At 48.3% G+C, this 19,615-nt stretch overlaps 1 protein-coding gene across 8 annotated transcripts in view; it reads right to left on the reverse strand.

Annotated features, from left to right (window-relative positions):
* The window catches only part of LOC115080610 (zinc finger protein 2-like), a 68,704-nt gene that overhangs the window by 39,203 nt on the left and 9,886 nt on the right, over window positions 1–19,615 (reverse strand). For 4 of the 8 annotated variants that reach the window (XR_003853607.1, XM_029584885.1, XM_029584884.1 and 1 more), the window contains 3 exons: window positions 2,213–2,326; window positions 1,029–1,178; window positions 523–600 (listed from right to left, as the gene is read on the reverse strand). The exons of 1 other annotated variant lie outside the window; for it this stretch is intronic. Coding sequence is in view for 6 of the 7 variants with exons in the window: in XM_029584885.1 (XP_029440745.1) it covers window positions 523–600; window positions 1,029–1,178; window positions 2,213–2,326 (342 nt within the window). In the remaining variant the exon portion in view is untranslated. The remainder of the gene's footprint in view (window positions 1–522; window positions 601–1,028; window positions 1,179–2,212; window positions 2,327–19,615) is intronic. 3 more of the 8 variants (XM_029584886.1, XM_029584883.1, XM_029584887.1) reach the window with 2 other exon arrangements.

The raw sequence follows: 19,615 nt of genomic DNA on the forward strand, positions 1-19,615 counted from the left end.
AGTCAACTTCCCCGTGTTGGCTACCATGGGCATGCAGGTCCGGCTGAGGGTCGGACTCCCTGCTTCTGTTCCTGCCTGCCTCGCTCACCATGCCTGCTCAGCTCACCTCCCACGGTGTGGCTTGGGGCTCCTCCTGGAGTCCTGCCGTGGCCCAAGGGCTCACCACCACCCGCTTACGACGACCGCGCCCGCGCGCGCTCGTAACACTCTGTTGCAGATCTTAGTATCATTCACAAACAGACAGACCTTACCTTCTATCCCCCTTCCACCAGGTCGCTCACAAAGATACTGAACAGAATCTGTCCTACAACCGATCCCTGTGGCATGCCCCTTAACACCGCTCTCTCTTCAGAGCAGCTTCCATTTACCATCACCCACTGTCTCCTGTCCCTCAACCGGTTTGTAATCCACATCACCACCTTGGCGCTCACTCCCAAGCTTCTCATTTTGTTCACGAGTCTCCTATGCGGGAGCGCATCAAAAGCTTTAAAGTGTTGTGTTAGGAAGGAATATTTTGCTCACCGCTCTTGCTCTCCGTCTCCTCCCCGCCCATTCTCAGGATCTCTGCTGCAGGGTCAGGACTGGGACCTCGGCTGCCTGTTAGAGAATGAGATTGTGCCTTCAGCTTTTAAACAGTCTGGGATATTGACCTAAGAAAGGCAAAACTTGAACTGCCAATCGGTTTTCTCAGCATTAGGTGAACTTACGTGGGTAAATGGCTTTTGAAAATTGCTAGGACGGTCTGTTACATTTGCACGCATAACTCCTTTCATAATTCTCCTGCTGGGGTCCCACAATCCCACGAGGATGGAAACCGTTTGCTGTGCAATCCCCCCTCCCTCCCTCCTGCTGCTCCCCCTGTCTTCCTCCCTCTTACTGTTCCCAGTGGGGCTTTTCCTGCTGCCACTGTGAGCCCTCCACACAAGAAAGGTCAGAAGCCAGGGACGTGATTTAACGCCTCCTCCTTGCTGTGTCTGGTCCAGAGGAGACCCCGTGTCTCAGCAATGTTTGGATCGGCCCAGCACTACCTTTAATCCAAGCTGCATCGCCTGCTTCATGCAGCTCCTCACAGGTGCCTATAATGCTCAGGTTCCCTCTGTCCTCAGATCTCGGGGGCTCAGTCCCACGTCCTTCTTGCTTAAATCGGATTAAAATGTCAGGGGTGACACTGAGGGAGCCTGTTATGGGAAAAGATGGTTACAATATGTAGAAAAGTTACCCCAGAGCCTGTATTATCAGCGCAAGTGAGCTCAGGATTATGCTGTGTTCATAGACACTGCCACCAGTGCAGCACTAAGAAAGGAGGGTGCTGCTCTACTAATCATCATCAGAAATCCATTCTAACAGAATCCTGATCATTTCAACACAAAAGTGGGTGACTTCATTCCTCAGGATCTATAAAACAATCTGGTGTGGATACTGCTATTGCAAAAACATGCTGAACATTTCTACCTCAAAGAGTGTTTTTGTTAAACCAGATGTTTTTTTTATCCAGTGACACATTTGAGAAATCTGATTCTACCTGGCTTCTCCACTTCCAGTCGTATGGAAATTTAGAGGGAAGATGAGGGGAGAATACAAGCCGAGGGGCAGGGAGTGTTAGCACGGCTGACACTGGCTTCCAGGAAAGCTGGGCTGACCTGCATGGAGCAGTCCTGGTTATTCTCAAACAGAACTGGGATCACTGGATCAGGCTTCCCAGACGGCTGGAGCGGTCAGCACTGAGCATCCATGAACTGGGATCGGTGGCCACAGGAGGTAAACTGGGCAGACTGGATGGGACCCATTGTCCTGTCTAGATTTGGTTTCTGCACCCAGTCCTGTAAGCGCTTGCTGGAGCGCTGGTACCAATGTGATTTCATCTGAGTGCGGGAAGGGGAGCTGTGAGGGGCACACACTTGTGTACGCTGTGTTCCCCATGATTTGATGGCATCTCCTGCAGCGTGCACTGCAAACTATTCCCCGGAGCAGGAAGGCAGCCTGGCACCAGCACTCAATGTCTGCCTAAATCCCTCCCTGCTCACTGGCCATGCTCCCCCGTGTATCTCCTGCAACACCCCCAGCCCCAGAACCCTGTCAGGTGCCCCCCAGTCACATTAGGGAAACAGATAAGAGCGAAAGAGGGGGCCGGCCTCTTACCCTCCCGGTGCTGAATTCCTAACTGGCACCGCCTGACCTTAGTAAAGACGCCCGGGAGGAATCTGATACTTGCCTGGTACAGGAGGGTGAATCCCTTCAGGCGTCTCTGATTCAGGAGGATCCAGGAAGGGCAGATCTTCCTCTTGTTTAACGCTCAGTGAGAACACAGACGTTACAATCGGAAGGCCTGGGATGAGAAAACAAACGTGTCTAAGAGGAGTCACCCAGGACCTGCTAATATTATATTAGGAAATGGATTTGTAGTCTCCAAATGTTTGATGTTAATGCCCCATCTCCTGTGATCTGAAAATGCAAAGCCCTTTAAACCCAGAACATTTACTTACTAATGCTGGGTCCTTCATGGTTTCTTTCCCCTCCAGCTCCCAGTGCTGAGGGAAATATTTCTCATCTTCCTTCTTAATCTTGAATACAACATCAAGATTAAGAATTGAATGACCTGCCAGTAAAATAGCAAAATTGCATTTAAATTGTTTTTGTATAGCCCTGGGAGCTTTCATCTGTTTCTTGTTGTGATGGAGGGATGTGTGTGTGTGAGAGAGTGTGAGAGAGTGTGAGTGTGAGAGAGTGTGAGTGTGAGAGTGTGAGTGTAGAGACCCTTGCAGGCTAGCACTTGATTAAGATTAAACCTTGGAGGGTTTCTGGTGCAGTCATTTCTATTCCTGACCCTCCTAGCTGGAGGCATTGCAGGTGCCAGTGCTCTCTGCCAGCAGAAGCCTTCCTAGATAGGGGGCATCCCAGTTTCTTATCAGGAGCATCTGAGAAAGAGTTATCTTTATTTATATTTTTTTTTAATTCTGCTTTTCGGCACTTCAAAGCAGATTACATTCAGGTACTGTAGTATTTCCCTATCCCCAGAGGGCTTACAATCTAACAGGGTCATTTATCATTTCGCGTTATGGCCCTTATCACGCAAGGTAAATACCACATCGCAAAATGCATATACAACGTGAAAATCAGTATTCCAGTGGGAGGAGTTTGGGCAGATTAAATGGGAGTCTGCTACCGCGGCGTGTGAATTGGTAACGCATACCATCGTGGGATTTAACAGGGGAAATAACTAAACCTTTTTTTTCTTTGCAGTACAGTGAAGAAAGTATTTATTGGGATAAAAACAAGAAATCAAAACGGCCACACCCACCAGGCCTTCCCTGCCCAATAAAAAACGCCTATTTCACCAGGTCTACCTTCCCAAAGCCATTATGCTCGTGGCCAGTGAAACTGTTGCAGCATACTGGATGCGTCGACAGACTCGCCGCGGACAAGTTCAACTGGGACCACAACAACCTCAAGAACAGGCCAGACCAGTTCCAAGCCCTCCTAGGGAAGTGCGTGGGCCCGGCCGGGTGACCGGCGCGCAGGAGATACAGGGAGCGCGTCTTTCCTCCACGGACATCCTTGCTGGGCACGCCAGAGGACTATGTGGTTTGCAGGCATCACCTCAGCTCTCGGGCTCTCCTGGAATTACGGGAAGGAATCCGAGGGGATCTGCATCCGGTCGCCGATAGGTCCCACCCCATGCCAGGCCTCACCAAACTGTTGGGCACCCTGCATTTCACGACAAGCTCCTTCCAAATTACAGAAGGGATGTCCCAAACCACTTTTTCCCCACTGTCTGGACCAGGTCGTTGCCACTCTCTGGGCTCCAACTGCTGACGGCCAAGGAAATCCGCTCGCACATTGTCCGTTCTCGCTATGCGAGAAGCCGCCGACAGCGTCAGATGCTGCTCCACCCAGTGGGACAACTCCTGGCCGCTTGAGCTACCGCCCGACTCTTGGGTCCATCCCGTCGGTTGATGTGAGCCTCCATCATTGCATTGTCCGACAGGACTCTCACAGGCTTGCCCCTCAACAGAGGCAGAAACGCCTGCTATGCCCCTCTCACTGCCCTCGTTTCTAGGAGGCTGATGGACCACAACGCTTCCTCCGCCAACCACAGATCCTGAACAGACCGGTCCTGCTCCCCACCCAGAAAGACTGGCGTCAGTGGTAACAGTCCAGAACCTCCCACATCTCGACTCAACTTCTCCCGTACAAGTCACCATGAGAGGCTGGACCTGGCCAACTCCCGAAAGGAAGCGCCAGGTGAAACTGCCCCGACCACGGATTCTGGCGGGAAAGCAACGCTGACTGCAGAGGTTGCATATGAGTGAATGCCCACAAAATTGTGAACCACACATTGACAGATATTTCTAATTTATTGAAGCATGAGCTTTTGTCAGATGCATGAAGTGTAGTACAAGCAATGGCTAATATATAGGGATGGGGGGTGAAGAGGATACAGAAAGAAGAGAAGGCATTGGATTAGGCAGGACATGGTGTGGAGAGAGGGTTAACAGCATTCTAGTACAGCCTACTGACAACTGAAGTAAGTGTGAAAGAACAGGAAATTCATAGATAGTTGTAGTGAGTCATGAAGCTATTGTCTCTGTTCACATCTAGGGTGATGGTGTTAAGTGTTTTGTCCAGCAGTTTGGGGCTGGAGTGTTCTTTGGAAGTTCCTATGTAGGGCAGCCATGTTGCCATAGAACCATATGAGGCTGTTTATTGGCAGCTAGGTGATGACAGGATGGGTAATCCCCAGTATTTCGGAAGTAGTGTGAAGAAATGTAGTCCTTGAAAGCTTGAGAAAAGCTGCAACAGGAAAAGCATTGCTGAGCTAATAATTATGATTTGCAATATTTGTATCCATGGATGTTGGTTACAGATGAAATTGCTAATTTTGTCCCCTGAAGAACCCTAACCATAGGTGACACAAAGGTTCCTTTGCCTCTATAAAGCATACTGTTGTTGACTCATTTGGGGATAATTCTACTAAGTATATTATTTTCAAATTCCTCATTTGAAAGATGTGAGCTTGTTCACTCATCTACTCCATATATTGATGATAAGTTATATTGCATATAATGATGTATTAATGATCTGTTTTATTTTATTGTATGAATGAGTGTGTATACATGGGTATATGAAAGAAAGCGTGGGAGTGAATGTGAGTTTTATCTTGCTGGTAATTATATTGGTAGATATAGAATAGTTATGTACATTAAGATTTACATTATGTAATAATTTATCTCATCTCTTGGGATCTGCTGATTACATAAGAACATAAGAAAATGCCACACTGGGTCAGACCAAGGGTCCATCAAGCCCAGCATCCTGTTTCCAACAGTGGCCAATCCAGGCCATAAGAACCTGGCAAGTACCCAGAAACTAAGTCTATTCCATGTAACCATTGCTAATGGCAGTGGCTATTCTCTAAGTGAACTTAATAGCAGGTAATGGACTTCTCCTCCAAGAACTTATCCAATCCTTTTTTAAACACAGCTACACTAACTGCACTAACCACATTCTCTGGCAACAAATCCCAGAGTTTAATTGTGCGTTGAGTAAAAAAAAACTTTCTCCAATTAGTTTTAAATGTGCCCCATGCTAACTTCATGGAGTGCCCCCTAGTCTTTCTACTATCCGAAAGAGTAAATAACCGATTCACATCTACCCGTTCTAGACCTCTCATGATTTTAAACACCTCTATCATATCCCCCCTCAGTCGTCTCTTCTCCAAGCTGAAAAGTCCTAACCTCTTTAGTCTTTCCTCATAGGGCAGTTGTTCCATTCCCCTTATCATTTTGGTAGCCCTTCTCTGTACCTTCTCCATCGCAATTATATCTTTTTTGAGATGCGGCGACCAGAATTGTACACAGTATTCAAGGTGCGGTCTCACCATGGAGCGATACAGAGGCATTATGACATTTTCCGTTTTATTCACCATTCCTTTTCTAATAATTCCCAACATTATGTTTGCTTTTTTGACTGCCGCAGCACACTGCACCTACGATTTCAATGTGTTATCCACTATGACACCTAGATCTCTTTCTTGGGTTGTAGCACCTAATATGGAACCTAACATTGTGTAACTATAGCATGGGTTATTTTTCCCTATATGCATCACCTTGCACTTATCCACATTAAATTTCATCTGCCATTTGGTCTTCTTCTGCCGTCATTTCTATGTTTCTGTGTTACTCTCTCATTACACATAATGCCTTTAATGATGGGAGAGATTTATTCCCACATACCTTGTTAATAACACTGGTCAGACAAAATGCTTCCGAAATCTGGGACACTAAGAACAAAACTGAGTCTTGAAATTGTTGGATTGGCGCTACTGGGTCAGTATATACGACCTTTGACTTGGGAACTGCGGAGGAGAAGGGAGTTAAGAAGGGAAAGGATCTCGAATTAAAGCAGAAATGACCAATATACATCTTTGAATCTAGGAATAAGTCTATGACTGGGTTGGAAATTGCTTGCGTTTTGCGCACAGCAAAGCCATGAGAAAACTAAAGCAGCCTTCAAGAACCTCGGTGCTAAAATGTCCACGGTTAAGAGAAGCTAAGATAAAGGAAGGTGTCTGCTGGCACTCAAATTTGTGAACTTCTTCAAGATGATGCATTCAACTGTGCATTGCGTGGCAAGGAAAAGATGGCGTGGAAAGGCTTCCAGTTAGAGGCAACTACAAGGAGTTGGTGGAAAACCTCCGCAAGGCATACAAACGCCTTGGCTGCAACATCACGAAAGACCCGGTTTTTGCACGCTCAACCAGATGTTTTCTACCAATTTCGGAGAAACGAGCGACAAGCATGGCGAGCGATTGCACCAGGACACTGCCGCAATGGAAAAATGGTATCAGAGCAAACGGAGCCCATCGCTGCTTGCAGACTATTGCTGGACAGTGACAAGAGATGCTCCATTTAATGACTACAAGAGGCAACCAAGAAGAGCCGAGCTGGGCTGCACAGAGAGGGGAATAATCAGTATGAAAAAGGAGGTGATAGTTCCCTTGTACAGGGCCTTGGTGAGGCCTCACCTGGAGTACTGGGTTCAGTTCTGGAGACCTCATCTCAAAGGAGACAGAGACAGGAAGAGGTGGTCCTGAGAAGGGCGATCAAAATGGTGGGGGGGTCTGTATGAGAAGGTTTGGATAAGTTCTTGGAGGAGAAGTCCATTAATGGCTATTAATCAAGTTTACCAGTAGCATGGGATCTTCTTAGTGTTTGGGTAATTGCCAGGTTCTTGTGGCCTGGTTTTGGCCTCTGTTGGAAACAGGATGCTGGGCTTGATGGACCCTTGGTCTGACCCAGCATGGCAATTTCTTATGTTCTTATGACCTATGAGGAGAGGCTGAGGGACCTAAATATGTATAAACCTGGAGGAGAAGAGGAGCAGGGGGATAGGATACAGAGCTTCAGATACCTGGAAGTTTTTAATGATGCACAATCAACGACAAACTTTCTCCATTGGAAAGAAATCAGTAGAACTAGGGGTCACGTAGTGAAACTCCAGGGAGGACGACTCAGAGCCAACGTCAGGAAATATTTCTTCAGGGAGAGGATGGTGGAGGCCTGGAATGCCCTTCCGGAGGAGGTGGTGAAAACCAAAACAGTGAAAGATTTCAGAGGTGCATGGGATAAGCACTGTGAATCCTACAGCTGGCGGGACCGCTGTGCGACCTGTTCAATAGATCCCTAGAAACGGGAGTGGTGCCGAGTGATTGGAGAAGAGCGGTGGTGGTCCCGCTTCACAAGAGTGGGAACAGAGAGGAGGCTGGTAACTACAGACCGGTTAGCCTCACTTCGGTGGTGGGAAAAGTAATGGAGTCACTGTTGAAAGAGAGAATAGTGAACTATCTACAGTCGGGAGAATTGATGGACCAGAGGCAGCATGGATTCACCAGAGGAAGATCCTGTCAGACAAATCTGATTGACTTTTTTGACTGGGTAACCAAGGAATTGGATCAAGGAGGAGCGCTCGATATCATATACTTGGATTTCAGCAAAGCTTTTGATACGGTTCCGCACAGGAGACTGGTGAATAAAACGAGAAGCTTAGGAGTGAGTGCCGAGGTGGTGACCTGGATTGCAAATTGGTTGACGGACAGAAGACAATGTGTGATGGTAAATGGAACCTTCTCTGAAGAGAGAGCGGTTTTAAGTGGTGTACCGCAAGGATCGGTCCTGGGACCGGTCCTGTTCAATATCTTTGTGAGCGACATTGCGGACGGGATAGAAGGTAAGGTTTGTCTTTTTGCGGATGACACTAAGATCTGCAACAGAGTGGACACGCCGGAAGGAGTGGAGAGAATGAGACGAGATCTAAGGAAACTGGAAGAGTGGTCGAAGATATGGCAGCTGAGATTCAATGCCAAGAAGTGCAAAGTCATGCATATGGGGAGTGGAAATCCGAATGAACTGTATTTGATGGGGGGGAAAGGCTGTTGTGCACGGAGCAGGAAAGGGACCTTGGGGTGATAGTGTCTAATGATCTGAAGTCGGCGAAACAATGTGACAAGGCGATAGCTAAAGCCAGAAGAATGCTGGGCTGCATAGAGAGAGGAATATCGAGTAAGAAAAGGGAAGTGATTATTCCCTTGTACAGGTCCTTGGTGAGGCCTCACCTGGAGTACTGTGTTCAGTTCTGGAGACCGTATCTTCAAAAAGACAAAGACAAGATGGAGGCGGTACAGAGAAGGGCGACCAGAAAGGTGGAGGATCTTCATCGGATGACGTACGAGGAGAGATTGAAGAATCTAAATATGTACACCCTGGAGGAAAGGAGGAGCAGAGGTGATATGATACAGACTTTCAGATACTTGAAAGGTGTTAATGATCCAAAGACAACGACACACCTTTTCCGTAGGAAAAAAATCAGCAGAACCAGGGGTCACGATTTGAAGCTCCAGGGAGGAAGATTCAGAACCAACGTCAGGAAGTATTTCTTCACGGAGAGGGTGGTGGATGTCTGGAATGCCCTTCCGGAGGATGTGGTGAAGACCAGAACTGTGAAGGACTTCAAAGGGGCGTGGGATAAACACTGTGGATCCATAAAGTCAAGAGGCTGCCAATGAAGAGTGGGTGACTCGCCAGAATGATGGCTACTGCCTGGAGACAATACCCTTATTAAATAAACATACACATGCTTACTGTGACTCCAACATCGCTCTAAGCTTCAACAGCAAGAGGAAATGTGGAAAAAAGGATTCACACTCACAAAGAGGGGAGTAGCTGGCTTGTTACGGCGGTTACTACCCCAAATCAAATAAGCCTGATACTTCACTTTCAATGCATATACAGCATAGTTCTCTGCTTCAACGGCAGGGGAGAAGAAAAACTGATACTTCACACATCCAGCAGAGCTCTCTGCTTCAACGGCAGGGGAGAAGAAAAGAGGGTTCGCACTCACAAAGCGGGGAGTAGCTGGCTTGTTACGGCGGTTACTACCCCAAACCAAATGTGCCTGATACTTCACTTTCGATGCATATCCAGCATGGCTCTCTGCTTCAACAGCATGGGAGAAGACTGATACTTCACGCATATCCAGCATAGCTCTCTGCTTCAAGAAAAAAAAAGAAAACTGATACTTCACGCATATCCAGCATAGCTCCCTGCTTCAAACGGCAGGGGAGAAGAAAAACAACCAATAAGGGCTGTATAACAGTCTGGGTAAAACAAAAAAGCATGGGTGTAGCTTGCTTATTGGCAGGGGAGAAGCTTGCTTATTGGCAGGGGATAAGAAAAACAACCGATAAGGGCTGTATAACATAGTCTGGGTAAAACAAATAAGCATGGGTGTAGCTTGCTTATTGCGGCGGCTACTACCCCTAACTAATCAAGCTAGATATTTCACTTGGATGCAGCTCCATCACTGCTCTCTACATTAAAGGTGGGGGTGGAAGGGAAATAGAACCAAGAGCTAAGAGAAACAGATAAGTATGAGAGAGAAAATGTGTGAAGCTTGCTGGGCAGACTGGATGGGCCATTTGGTCTTCTTCTGCAGTCATTTCTATGTTTCTATGTAAAGGTTAGAGGATGTGAATGAAGCAAAGAGTGCATGGGGGTAACTTTCTGGTGTGGCGGTTACTACCCTTAACCAATAAGCCTTGATGCTTTGGATGCAACTTCAACATTGCTCTCTGCTTCAATGGCAGGGGAAAGGGGGAATGGGATTCATATCGCAACCAAAGGCCCCGACTTTTATGTTCTGGGGAACTGATTAGCATGGGGATAACCTAAAAGGAGCAGCAATTACTACCCTTAACCAATAAACCTTGATGTAATTCATGCAACTGCAACATTGCTCTATGCTTTGATGTGTGTGTGTGTGTGTGTTGGGGGGGGGGGGGGAGTGGCAGGAAAGTGAAATGGGATTCAGAGACAATCGACACGAGCCCTGACTTTAGTATCTGGGGTACTGACGTGCAGACATAAGAGAAGTAATACAGGACTGCTCTATAGCCATGTCCATAAGCAAAGCTCGTCCAGCAGCGCTGTCTGAATTTCAAGAAGGCTCCTCCCTCAGTGAAAATGCTAGCACTACATTTTTTATGGGTTATTCTAAGGCTTGGGGGTAACTGCAGGGAGCAGCAGTTGCTACCCTTAAAAGAAACTTGGGGCTAAGCTGCATGGCGCAGCAAATAGTACCGTAAGAAGCTTGCTGGGCAGACTGGATGGACCATTTGGTCCTTTTCTGCCGTCATTACTGTGTGACTATGTAGAGCAGCGGTTCTCAACCTATGGGTCGCGACCCCGGCGGGGGTCGAACGCCCAAAGCACAGGGGTCGCGCGCTCCCGGTCTCTCCCGCTGCCGTTGCCGCCGGGCTGTCAGCACGTTCAAGCCCAGCGGGAACGGCAGCGGCGCTAGAAGAAGCTCTGCACCCGCGGCTGGGCCTTTTCTTCTTCCTGCGCCTGCCCCCCCCTCCCGTGACCCGGAACAGGAAGTGAATCGTGGTGCGCGGGAAGGAGAGAGAGCCGCGCCGCGTGAAAAAGTAGCAGCAGCGGCTGCAGCATCGCTCTCCGAGCAAAAGAAGCAGCCGGTAATGGAGAAAGGAGACAGCAGCATGAGCCTCCTGCGGCCGATGGGATTCTTCTTTCTTGGCCAGCGGAGGCTGCTGCAGCTCCCATTTGTGCTCGGGGGAGAAGAGGAAGTGAGTGAGAGAAAGAGAGAGAAGCAGCCAGCCAGCCTGTGTGTGATTGACTGGTCAGAGAGCTGATGTGTGTGTGTGTATGTGAGAGACAATGAAAGTGATTGCTCAGGGAGATGACTGATGTGTATGTGAGAGTGTGAGACATTAGTCAGGGAGGTGGACTGATGTGTGTGTGTGAGAGAGAGAAAAAGCATGGAAGTGAGAAGTCTGGGTATGTGAGAAAGCATGGGCGTAAGAAGCCTGGTGTTGTGGGGTGAAAGAAAGCATGGGAGTGAGAAACCAGGGTGAGTGTGCATGCATGAGAGAGAGAGACTGCTTGTGTGTGTGAGAGAAAAAGACTGGTGTGTGTGTGTGAATATGAGAGAATGTGATTCAGGGAATGAGAAGCCTGTGCACGTGGAGAGTGAGCATGGAAATGAGAGAGACTGGTGTGTGTGTAACAGAGAGAAAGTGATTATGGGAATGAGAAGCCTGTGCATGTGGAGAGAACAAGCATGGGAGTGAGAGACTGGTGAGTGAGTGAGTGTGTGTGGGGGTGTGTGTGTGAGAGAGAGAGACAGAGAAAGTGATTATGAGAGTGAGAAGCTCATATATGTAAGTAGAACACGGGAGTGGGAAGCCTGTGTGTGTGTGTGTGTGTGTGTGTGTGTGTATGGCATGAGAGAAACTGTTCAGGAAGGTGACTGGTGTGTGTGTGTGTGTGTGAGAAAGTGATTATGAGAGTGAGAAGCCCGTATATGTAAGTAGAACACGGGAGTGGGAAGCCTGTGTGTGTGTGTGTGTGTGTGTGTGTATGGCATGAGAGAAACTGTTCAGGAAGGTGACTGGTGTGTGTGTGCCAAAGACTGTTTGGGAGATGATTGGTGTGTGAGAGACAGAAACTGGTCATGGGGGCATGACTGGTATGGTGTGTGTGTGTGTGAGAGACATGGGCACTAAGGAAGAGGACCATAAGTATAGAGCTTAGCTTCTACTGCTGCTTCTGGTGAGTGCCACGGCCTGCAGGGAAGGGGAGTAGGAGAGCTGCTGGAGGGGGTAAGTAAAGGTGGCTTTTTAAGTTTATTTTTCTTGACTGCCATTTTAATTGTGTGATGTCTGCTTTTTTGAAATATTTTATTGGTGTTTGGAGAATGTTTAATAGTTTTTATGCGTTTTTAATTGTTGGATGTTCATAGCTGTTTTGAAACATTTATTCTGCTTATTAGTATAGTTTTACAATTATTTCTGTGTGGGGATCTATAGCTGCTTGCTAGTTCTGTTTTCCTAATAAGAGGTGTATTGGTTTTTAGGACCTGATTTAATATTTGTAGTGTTGCCTTTTCATAGATAGGGTTGCTCCTGTTTGAGTGTATTCCATAACACAGGTGTAACTGTGTGTGGATTAGTTTATGTGCATTACTACAGATCCTGGGAGTATGTTAGGTCGGTTCTGTGTCTGTTACCGAGATGAGATATTTTGCTAGCATGTAAGCGTTTGTATCGGTCTTATTTGTTGTGTTTTCTCAGAAGACATGCATTGGTGGTAAACTGCTGTCTTTTCATAAGTAGGGCTATTGAGCCTGGAAATAGAAGGAGTTTGAGTTGCTGTTACTGAGATGTCACTAGAACCAGAATATCTTTTTTGTAGGGTGAGTTGTATGGGGAATGTCATAATTCTGCTTTACATCCATTATTGTGGGTCAGGGGGGTTCCTGTGGATACAAACTGTACTTTTACATCTAGCCCCGTGACGATCATGGGTCAGTGTGCCATGCATGTGAGAACCTATGGTGAGTTGAGTTACATTCACATTATAAATGTCATAATTAAATGATAAGTGTGCACTAAAATCCAACCCCATCCATAACCCCGCCCCCATATGACCAAAGCCCCGCCCTCGCCCCACCCTCACGGGGCGAGGGCGGGGCGAGGGGTCACCGCAACATGAGGAACTGTATTGCGGGGTCACGGCATTAGAAAGGTTGAGAACCACTGATGTAGAGCATTTATATGTTTTCCTTTTCATGTGGCTCATTTCATGCTGTTGCATGGGGCAGTATCTCTAAATGGGTTTATTTTGTGCATACCTTCACAAGACTCAACATCATTCATAAAGCAGGTTAGGTTAGGCATGATCTCAGTCTCTCAAATTTACAGTTAATGCCCTTGTCATTGTGCCAAAGAGACTCCTTCTAAAGTTCATCGGGTGTCATTTTCACAGATAACATATCAGCGTGTGCTTGGAAATTCCTCTAAATCAGGCCACTGTGGATACTTTCAAGCTTCCTTACAGCACATATACGACTGAAACATTTACCACAGATAAATAGTTTCTCACCAGCGTGAACTTTTTTGTAGCTTTTAAGACTAGACTGATGAGTGAAACATTTGTCACATTCAGAACATTTAACTAGTTTCTCATCTATGTGGATTCTTTTGTGTAGTAGTAAAGAAAATCTTTGAATAAAACATTTCTCTCATCAGAACAAGTAAATGGTTTCTCACCTATATGAAATTGTTTGTGGTTATTAAGATTAGATTTATGAGAAAAACATTCACCACAGTGAAAACATTCAAATGGTGTGTTGCCAATGTGGATTTTTGTGTGTTTTTTTAAGATCAAGTATCAATAAGAAACATTTGTCAAATCCAGAACATTTAATTGGTTTCTCGCGCATGAATTCTTTCATGTCTACTTAAAACACATTTCAGACTGAAACATTTACCACATTCAGAACACTGAAATGGCTTCTCACCTGTATGAACTTTTGTGTGGTTTTCAAGAGTACATTGTTGAGTGAAACATTTGCCACATTCAGAACACTTAAATCGTTTCTCACCAGTATGAATTTGCGTGTGCTGTCTCCAAGATTTTTTAAAACTAAAACATTTATCACAAACAGAACATTTAAAAGGTTTCTCACCTCTATGAACTCTTTTGTGGCAATCAAGACTAGCTATTTGAGCAAAACATTTCTCACATTCAGAACGCTTAAATGGTTTCTCTCCAGTGTGGATTCTTTTGTGTTGTCTCAAAGAGTTTTTAAAACTAAAACATTTATTACAAACGGAACATTTAAATGGTTTCTCACCAGTGTGCATTCTGTTGTGCTTTTTAAGATAAGATTTCTGAATGAAACATTTGTCACATTCAGAACATTTAAATCGTTTCTCCCCTGTTAGAACTCTTGTGATTTGTAAGATTAGATTGCTGAGGGAAACATTTATCCTGTTCAGAACACGTAAATGAATTCTCTCCTTTGTGACTTCTCTGATGAACTGTAAGCCAGGATCTATATCTGAAATGTTTCTCACATTCAGAACACTTTAAATGTTTGTCTTGGCTGTGAATGTTTTCATTTTCTCTTGGGTCTGACTTCTTAGTAAACCTCTCCTGCCATTCAGGGCACTGAAATGGTCTTTCCCCCGAGTGAACTTTTACTTGTTGCTCCAGCTCAGCTCGGAAAAAAAGTATTTTTCACACCGAGTGCACGTTACTGGTTTATTTTTTAGCTGAATTATTCCATGTGCTGTAAGTTTTGTATTTGTAGCAGTTCTTTTCTCTTCAGTACTTGTAAATATTTTTTACTTTCTGTGATATTGTTGGATAGATGTGTGACTTGTTCTCTCAGGGAACTTGTTCCCACATTCAATCAATTCTGAATGTCAGCACTTTGAAATGGTCTCTCTCCTTTACTCAGTCTCTGAGTTTGCACAAGATTGGGGCAGAGGTTGAAATTTCTTCCTCGTTCAGAACATGCATATGGTCTCTCTCCTTTCTGGACTACTTCTTCCCCCCTGGGTGATGTTATTCTACTGATTCCTCCTGCATACTCAGCTGAAGGACCTGGACTGTCTCTGGAGGGGTCTCTCTCTTTCCATTCCTCCATCTGCTGCCCATCACACATTCTCTGCCTCTCACTATTATTTCTGAATCCACCTTCTGGTGGATAAAAGGAGAGTATGATCATTAAGCTTACAGCAATGGAATGGGACGTATTTAGGGAGATTAACTCCGTATGATCTCTGTACAGCATGAGCATGGCTGTGGATCCCTATCACATATAAAAGAGCCTGGTGCTGCTTGCTGTTGTGACCGTTGCTGCCCGACGTCTACACTCCGTCCACCTTACCTCTTTTGCGACTCCCTCTTTGGTTGATGGAAGTTTGGCTGCCGCGGCGTCATATTGCAGTCCTCCTCCGGTGTCCCCGAACTGGCTGGACACTGCCTTCCGCCATGTTCTCCTGAAGCCTAAGGGCACGCGCGCGGCCCCGACTCAAGTACCAGCTGTGGCGTGAGCCTCAGGGGCATTCCCCCTGAGATGACTTCATCTTCACCGGATACTTAAAGTCTCTCGTTTTGCTAGCTAATCGAGTTAGCAAAGGTTTAGCTTCCTTCAGGTATCGTGTTGTGATCCTGCCCGTGAGAAGCATGGGCAGGCTCTTACCTTCACAGCCAGTCGGGCTGCTGACGCTGCTTGCTTCCTCTCTGAATCAGCTGGGGCTGTCCCCTCAGCTGTTCCTGCCTTCCCCCGACGTACTGCTGCGATCCCGGGATCTTTCAGCCAGCAGGGAGGCCGTCCTTGCCAGTGCCTGCTTCAGCCCGGGTCCTTGCCCAGCAGGGAAGCCGTCCCTGCCGGTGCCTGCAGCCTGCTACAGCTCTCTACTCTGCCTGCAGTCTCTCTGTTCTCCCTGCAGCCAGCTTACCTCGCTTCTGCCTTCCTGCTTCAGCCTTGCTGTGTGGAACGGTGCCTGCTGTTGCGATTCCGGTCGCCAGACTGGTGACCGGGTCCCTACCCTTTCGCCGGCTTCCCCGGTCCTGCCGCGCTCCTCCGAGCCCCGGGCCTGCCCGACAGCATGGCAATGGCGTCTGCCTCGTGGAGACACCGCTGAGCCTCGTTTCCAGCTCCTCCCCCCGCCGGGGAACGCACGCGCGAGGGGACGCTCTTTGTAGGTCCAGCACCCGGAAATGCTGAACCGCCCATTTCCTGACGTCAGACGCTGGCTCTCTATTTAAACCAGCCTCACTCACTCACTCCTCGCCTTGCAACGAGGTTGCTCCTGTGAGTACTTAGTTGCTTCCCTGCTGGATCCTGCTTGTTCCTGTTGTGCCTTGGTTCCTGTTTGCTCCTGTGTTCCTGGTCGTGCTCCGTTCCTGTTTGTTCCAGTTCCGTCTGTTCCTGCTTGTTCCCCTGTGTCTTCGCTCCTGCATCTCCAGCATCTTGACTTGCCTTCAGCCCGCCTCGACCACTGGACCTCTGCTCGACGCCTCTTGTCTTCTGCCAGCCTCGACCACCGGACTTCTGCTCGACTCCTCTTGCCTTCAGCCCGCCTCGACCACTGGACCTCTGCTCGACTCCTCTTGTCTTCTGCCAGCCTCGACCACCGGACTTCTGCTCGACTCTTCGGACTTCTACCTTCTTCAGATCTCCTAAGTCCCAGCGACCCGGACCCCTACGGGCTCCTCCTGGGGGGGTCTCGGGTTTCCAGGGAGAACACTTCCTTCTCTACGCCAGATCTGTTCTGCCTCCCGGCTCCTTTTCCATCGACCGGAGTCCTCTCTCCAGTCAGCCGGCCCAAGGGTCCACAAACAGACTTTCTTCTCAACAGCCTGCAGCCTGCTACAGCCCCCTGCTTCCCCTGCAGCCAGCCTTACCTCTCTCTGCTTCAGTCCTTGCAGCTGGGAGCTGCTCCAGTGACCTGCCTTCACCCAGCTCCAGTCCAGGGCTGCTCCACTGCTTCCCTGGGCCCTCCACGTGGCTGAGGACACCACCAGCTTCCAGCTCTTCTCTCCAGCTTCCTAGGGCGCGGGCGCGCGCCTCTCTGCTCTTCTTCAAGGGCCAGCCAGGTGTGGCCCCCTGCTGACCCCTCCCTGGGCGTTGTCCACCTCAGCCCTACTAAAGGGCTCAGCTTTCAGTTTGTCTTTGCCTTCGCAAGGAGTTGGTCACTCCTGAGATCCTTCGCTCCAGGAAGTAGTCCGTGTTCCAGCACTTCTGCAAGGTCCTGTGTTTCTTGTTACCTGTCGGAGCTCCTCGTCCAGTCCTGATGTCTGCTTGCCGTTCCAGTCCCAAGGTCTGTCTTTTGATCCAGTACTCGTGTTCCAGTCCTGATGTTCCTGATGTTTCAGATGTCCATGTTCCAGCCCTGAGGTGTGTCTCCTGTTCCAGTATCCGTGTTCCAGTCCTGTTGTTCCTGCTGTTCCAGATGTCCTTGTTCCAGCACTGAGGTCTGTCTTAATCCTTGTTCCTGATCCTGATGCTTTAACCTGCCTTGTGCTGCCAGGAGTGCAGCGTATCCTTGCCTTGTGCTACCAGGAGTGCAGCGAACCTGCTTCCTCTTTCCTGTGCTCTCCCGCTCTCTGCGTGGTCCGCGACCAGCCTTCCAGGGCTGAGTAGGGCGCGCATGAGGCAGGGTGGTCCGCGACTCAGTCCCGCAGGTGGTCTGAGTAGGGCGCCCTGAGGGACGGTGCCCATGTCTTCCTTCAGCCCTCGTTCCTGATTCCACCTCTGTGCATCCAGTCCTGAGTCCACGCCTGTGCCTGTCCACGTCTATGCATCCTACACCTCATTCCTGAGTCCACGTCTTTGCCTGAGTGCACGTCTAAGGATCCTGCATCTATGCCTGAGTCCACATCTATGGATCCTGCACCTCGTTCCTGAGTCCACGTCTATGCCTGAGTCTACGTCGTTCCTGAGTCTCGTCTGAATCCATGTTCCAGTCTTCACTGCCCTGGCCTCCATCCGACCTGCCACTTCGTGCCGTACCCTGCGGGAGGTCCGAAAGGGCTAGGAACGGTCGGAGGACTGTTCACAAGACCAACATTGCGTTGTTGGGTCTTTCGAAGCATGCAGGTCCAGAGGAGGGCCTGTCTTCCATGTCACTCCAGCCCTGCTCCCGTCCAGCCCATGCTCGGGCATGCCACGCCTCCCGCGGCACCTCTTCAGAGCCCTCTGGGGTTGAGCCGTGGCCCAAGGACACACATCACCCAGGAGTGGGATCGCTCTCCTAGCGCTCCACAACATATCGCTGCGGATGGGATTTGCTCTCCGCATACCTTGCTACTCTGCCTCCTCGGACTTTACCAGGGGTACCCGCTCCTCGGGGGCCTCGCTCTCTCTCTTGCTTTTCAGGTTACAGTATGCAACCGGTACTCGCTCCTCGAGGGCCCACGTTCCTGGACCTGCTACCGAATACAACTTTTGCCAGGAAGTCACCGCTGCCTACAACACCAGTGAGTTACCATCTCTCTCTCAGAGCTTTCCCTGGAACCAGGTACTCGCTCCTCGAGGGCCTATTTCATTCCAGCTCCGGGGCTGTTCCAAGGGACTATTGTGTGAGTGTTACCATGCAAGGTTCTGTTCCTGAACTCTGCATACTCTGCCTTTTCACTATCTCAGTTTCTCTACAGCTCTGCCATCCTGGGATCGCTGTTCCAGTGCCTGAGGGACTACAGCCCTGCCGGGCTCTTCCAGCTCACTACTGCCACCTCTGGTGGTTCACTATACTGTTTAATAAAAGAACTACTGTGTGTCTGTCTCCCAACTCTGCGCCTGACCGGTGGCCTCTCTCGGGACCTTCCCCCCGTGGGTGTGGTCATCTGCCACCGGCCCAAGGATCCACCCACAATTATCACAAATAATAACACTTGCAGACAGGTACAGGTGGGCAACAGCCCATGAACTGAGGGGAACAGACCACGTCTGACCTCATCCTGCTGGTTCTGTGCCTCTCATCCTCACCTCCAGTCTTTGCACTGATTCCCTTCACTCTGATTGCAGTCACTCACCAAAAACTATGCCACGCCCTGCTGGAGACCTGGGATTCATTCAGGACCCGGGTCCCTGAACCTCAGATCTGTCAGCTTAAAGTAACTGAACTCTAATGACTTAGTAATGAATATTTAACTGAGAGCCAGCATTAAAATTCACCTTCTATGTGGAACGTTTGAAATTCTCATAAGCCAAAGACTGAGTGTCAATTCCCATAGAATGACCAAACTAAAAAGGTGAATAAAGATTCAATCCCAAACCTTACACAATTTACTGTAATAATTTTTCTTGTAATTATTAATTTTATTGGAAGCTTAGGTAATAACTAAAACAATTTAAGACCATCAATAAACAGGTCAATTACAGTAGCACACCCAAATACATAACGTACATCAGAAATGGAGCTCCAATCCCCATTTTATATATCTCACAAAAATAACCGATCCATTCAGTACCAAGATGAGATCAATACCAGTGAGTTTTATACCCCTTCCCCCTTCCAGTATCCATAGAAACATAGAAATGATGGCAGAAAAGGACCAAACGGTCCATCCAGTCTGCCCAGCAAGCCTCCCATGGGAGTCCCTGCTGCGCCATGCTGGTCACCCCCACACTTATCAGTTTCCCAGACCATCAAAGTCTGGGCCCTTGTGGGTTACTGTCTGAGTCCAATTCCCCCTTAACCCTTGCCACTGAAGCAGAGAGCAATGCGGGAGTTGCATCAACAGGA

The sequence above is a fragment of the Rhinatrema bivittatum genome, chromosome 19 (genome assembly GCF_901001135.1).
Source record: "Rhinatrema bivittatum chromosome 19, aRhiBiv1.1, whole genome shotgun sequence".
Taxonomy (NCBI): Eukaryota; Metazoa; Chordata; class Amphibia; order Gymnophiona; family Rhinatrematidae; genus Rhinatrema; species Rhinatrema bivittatum.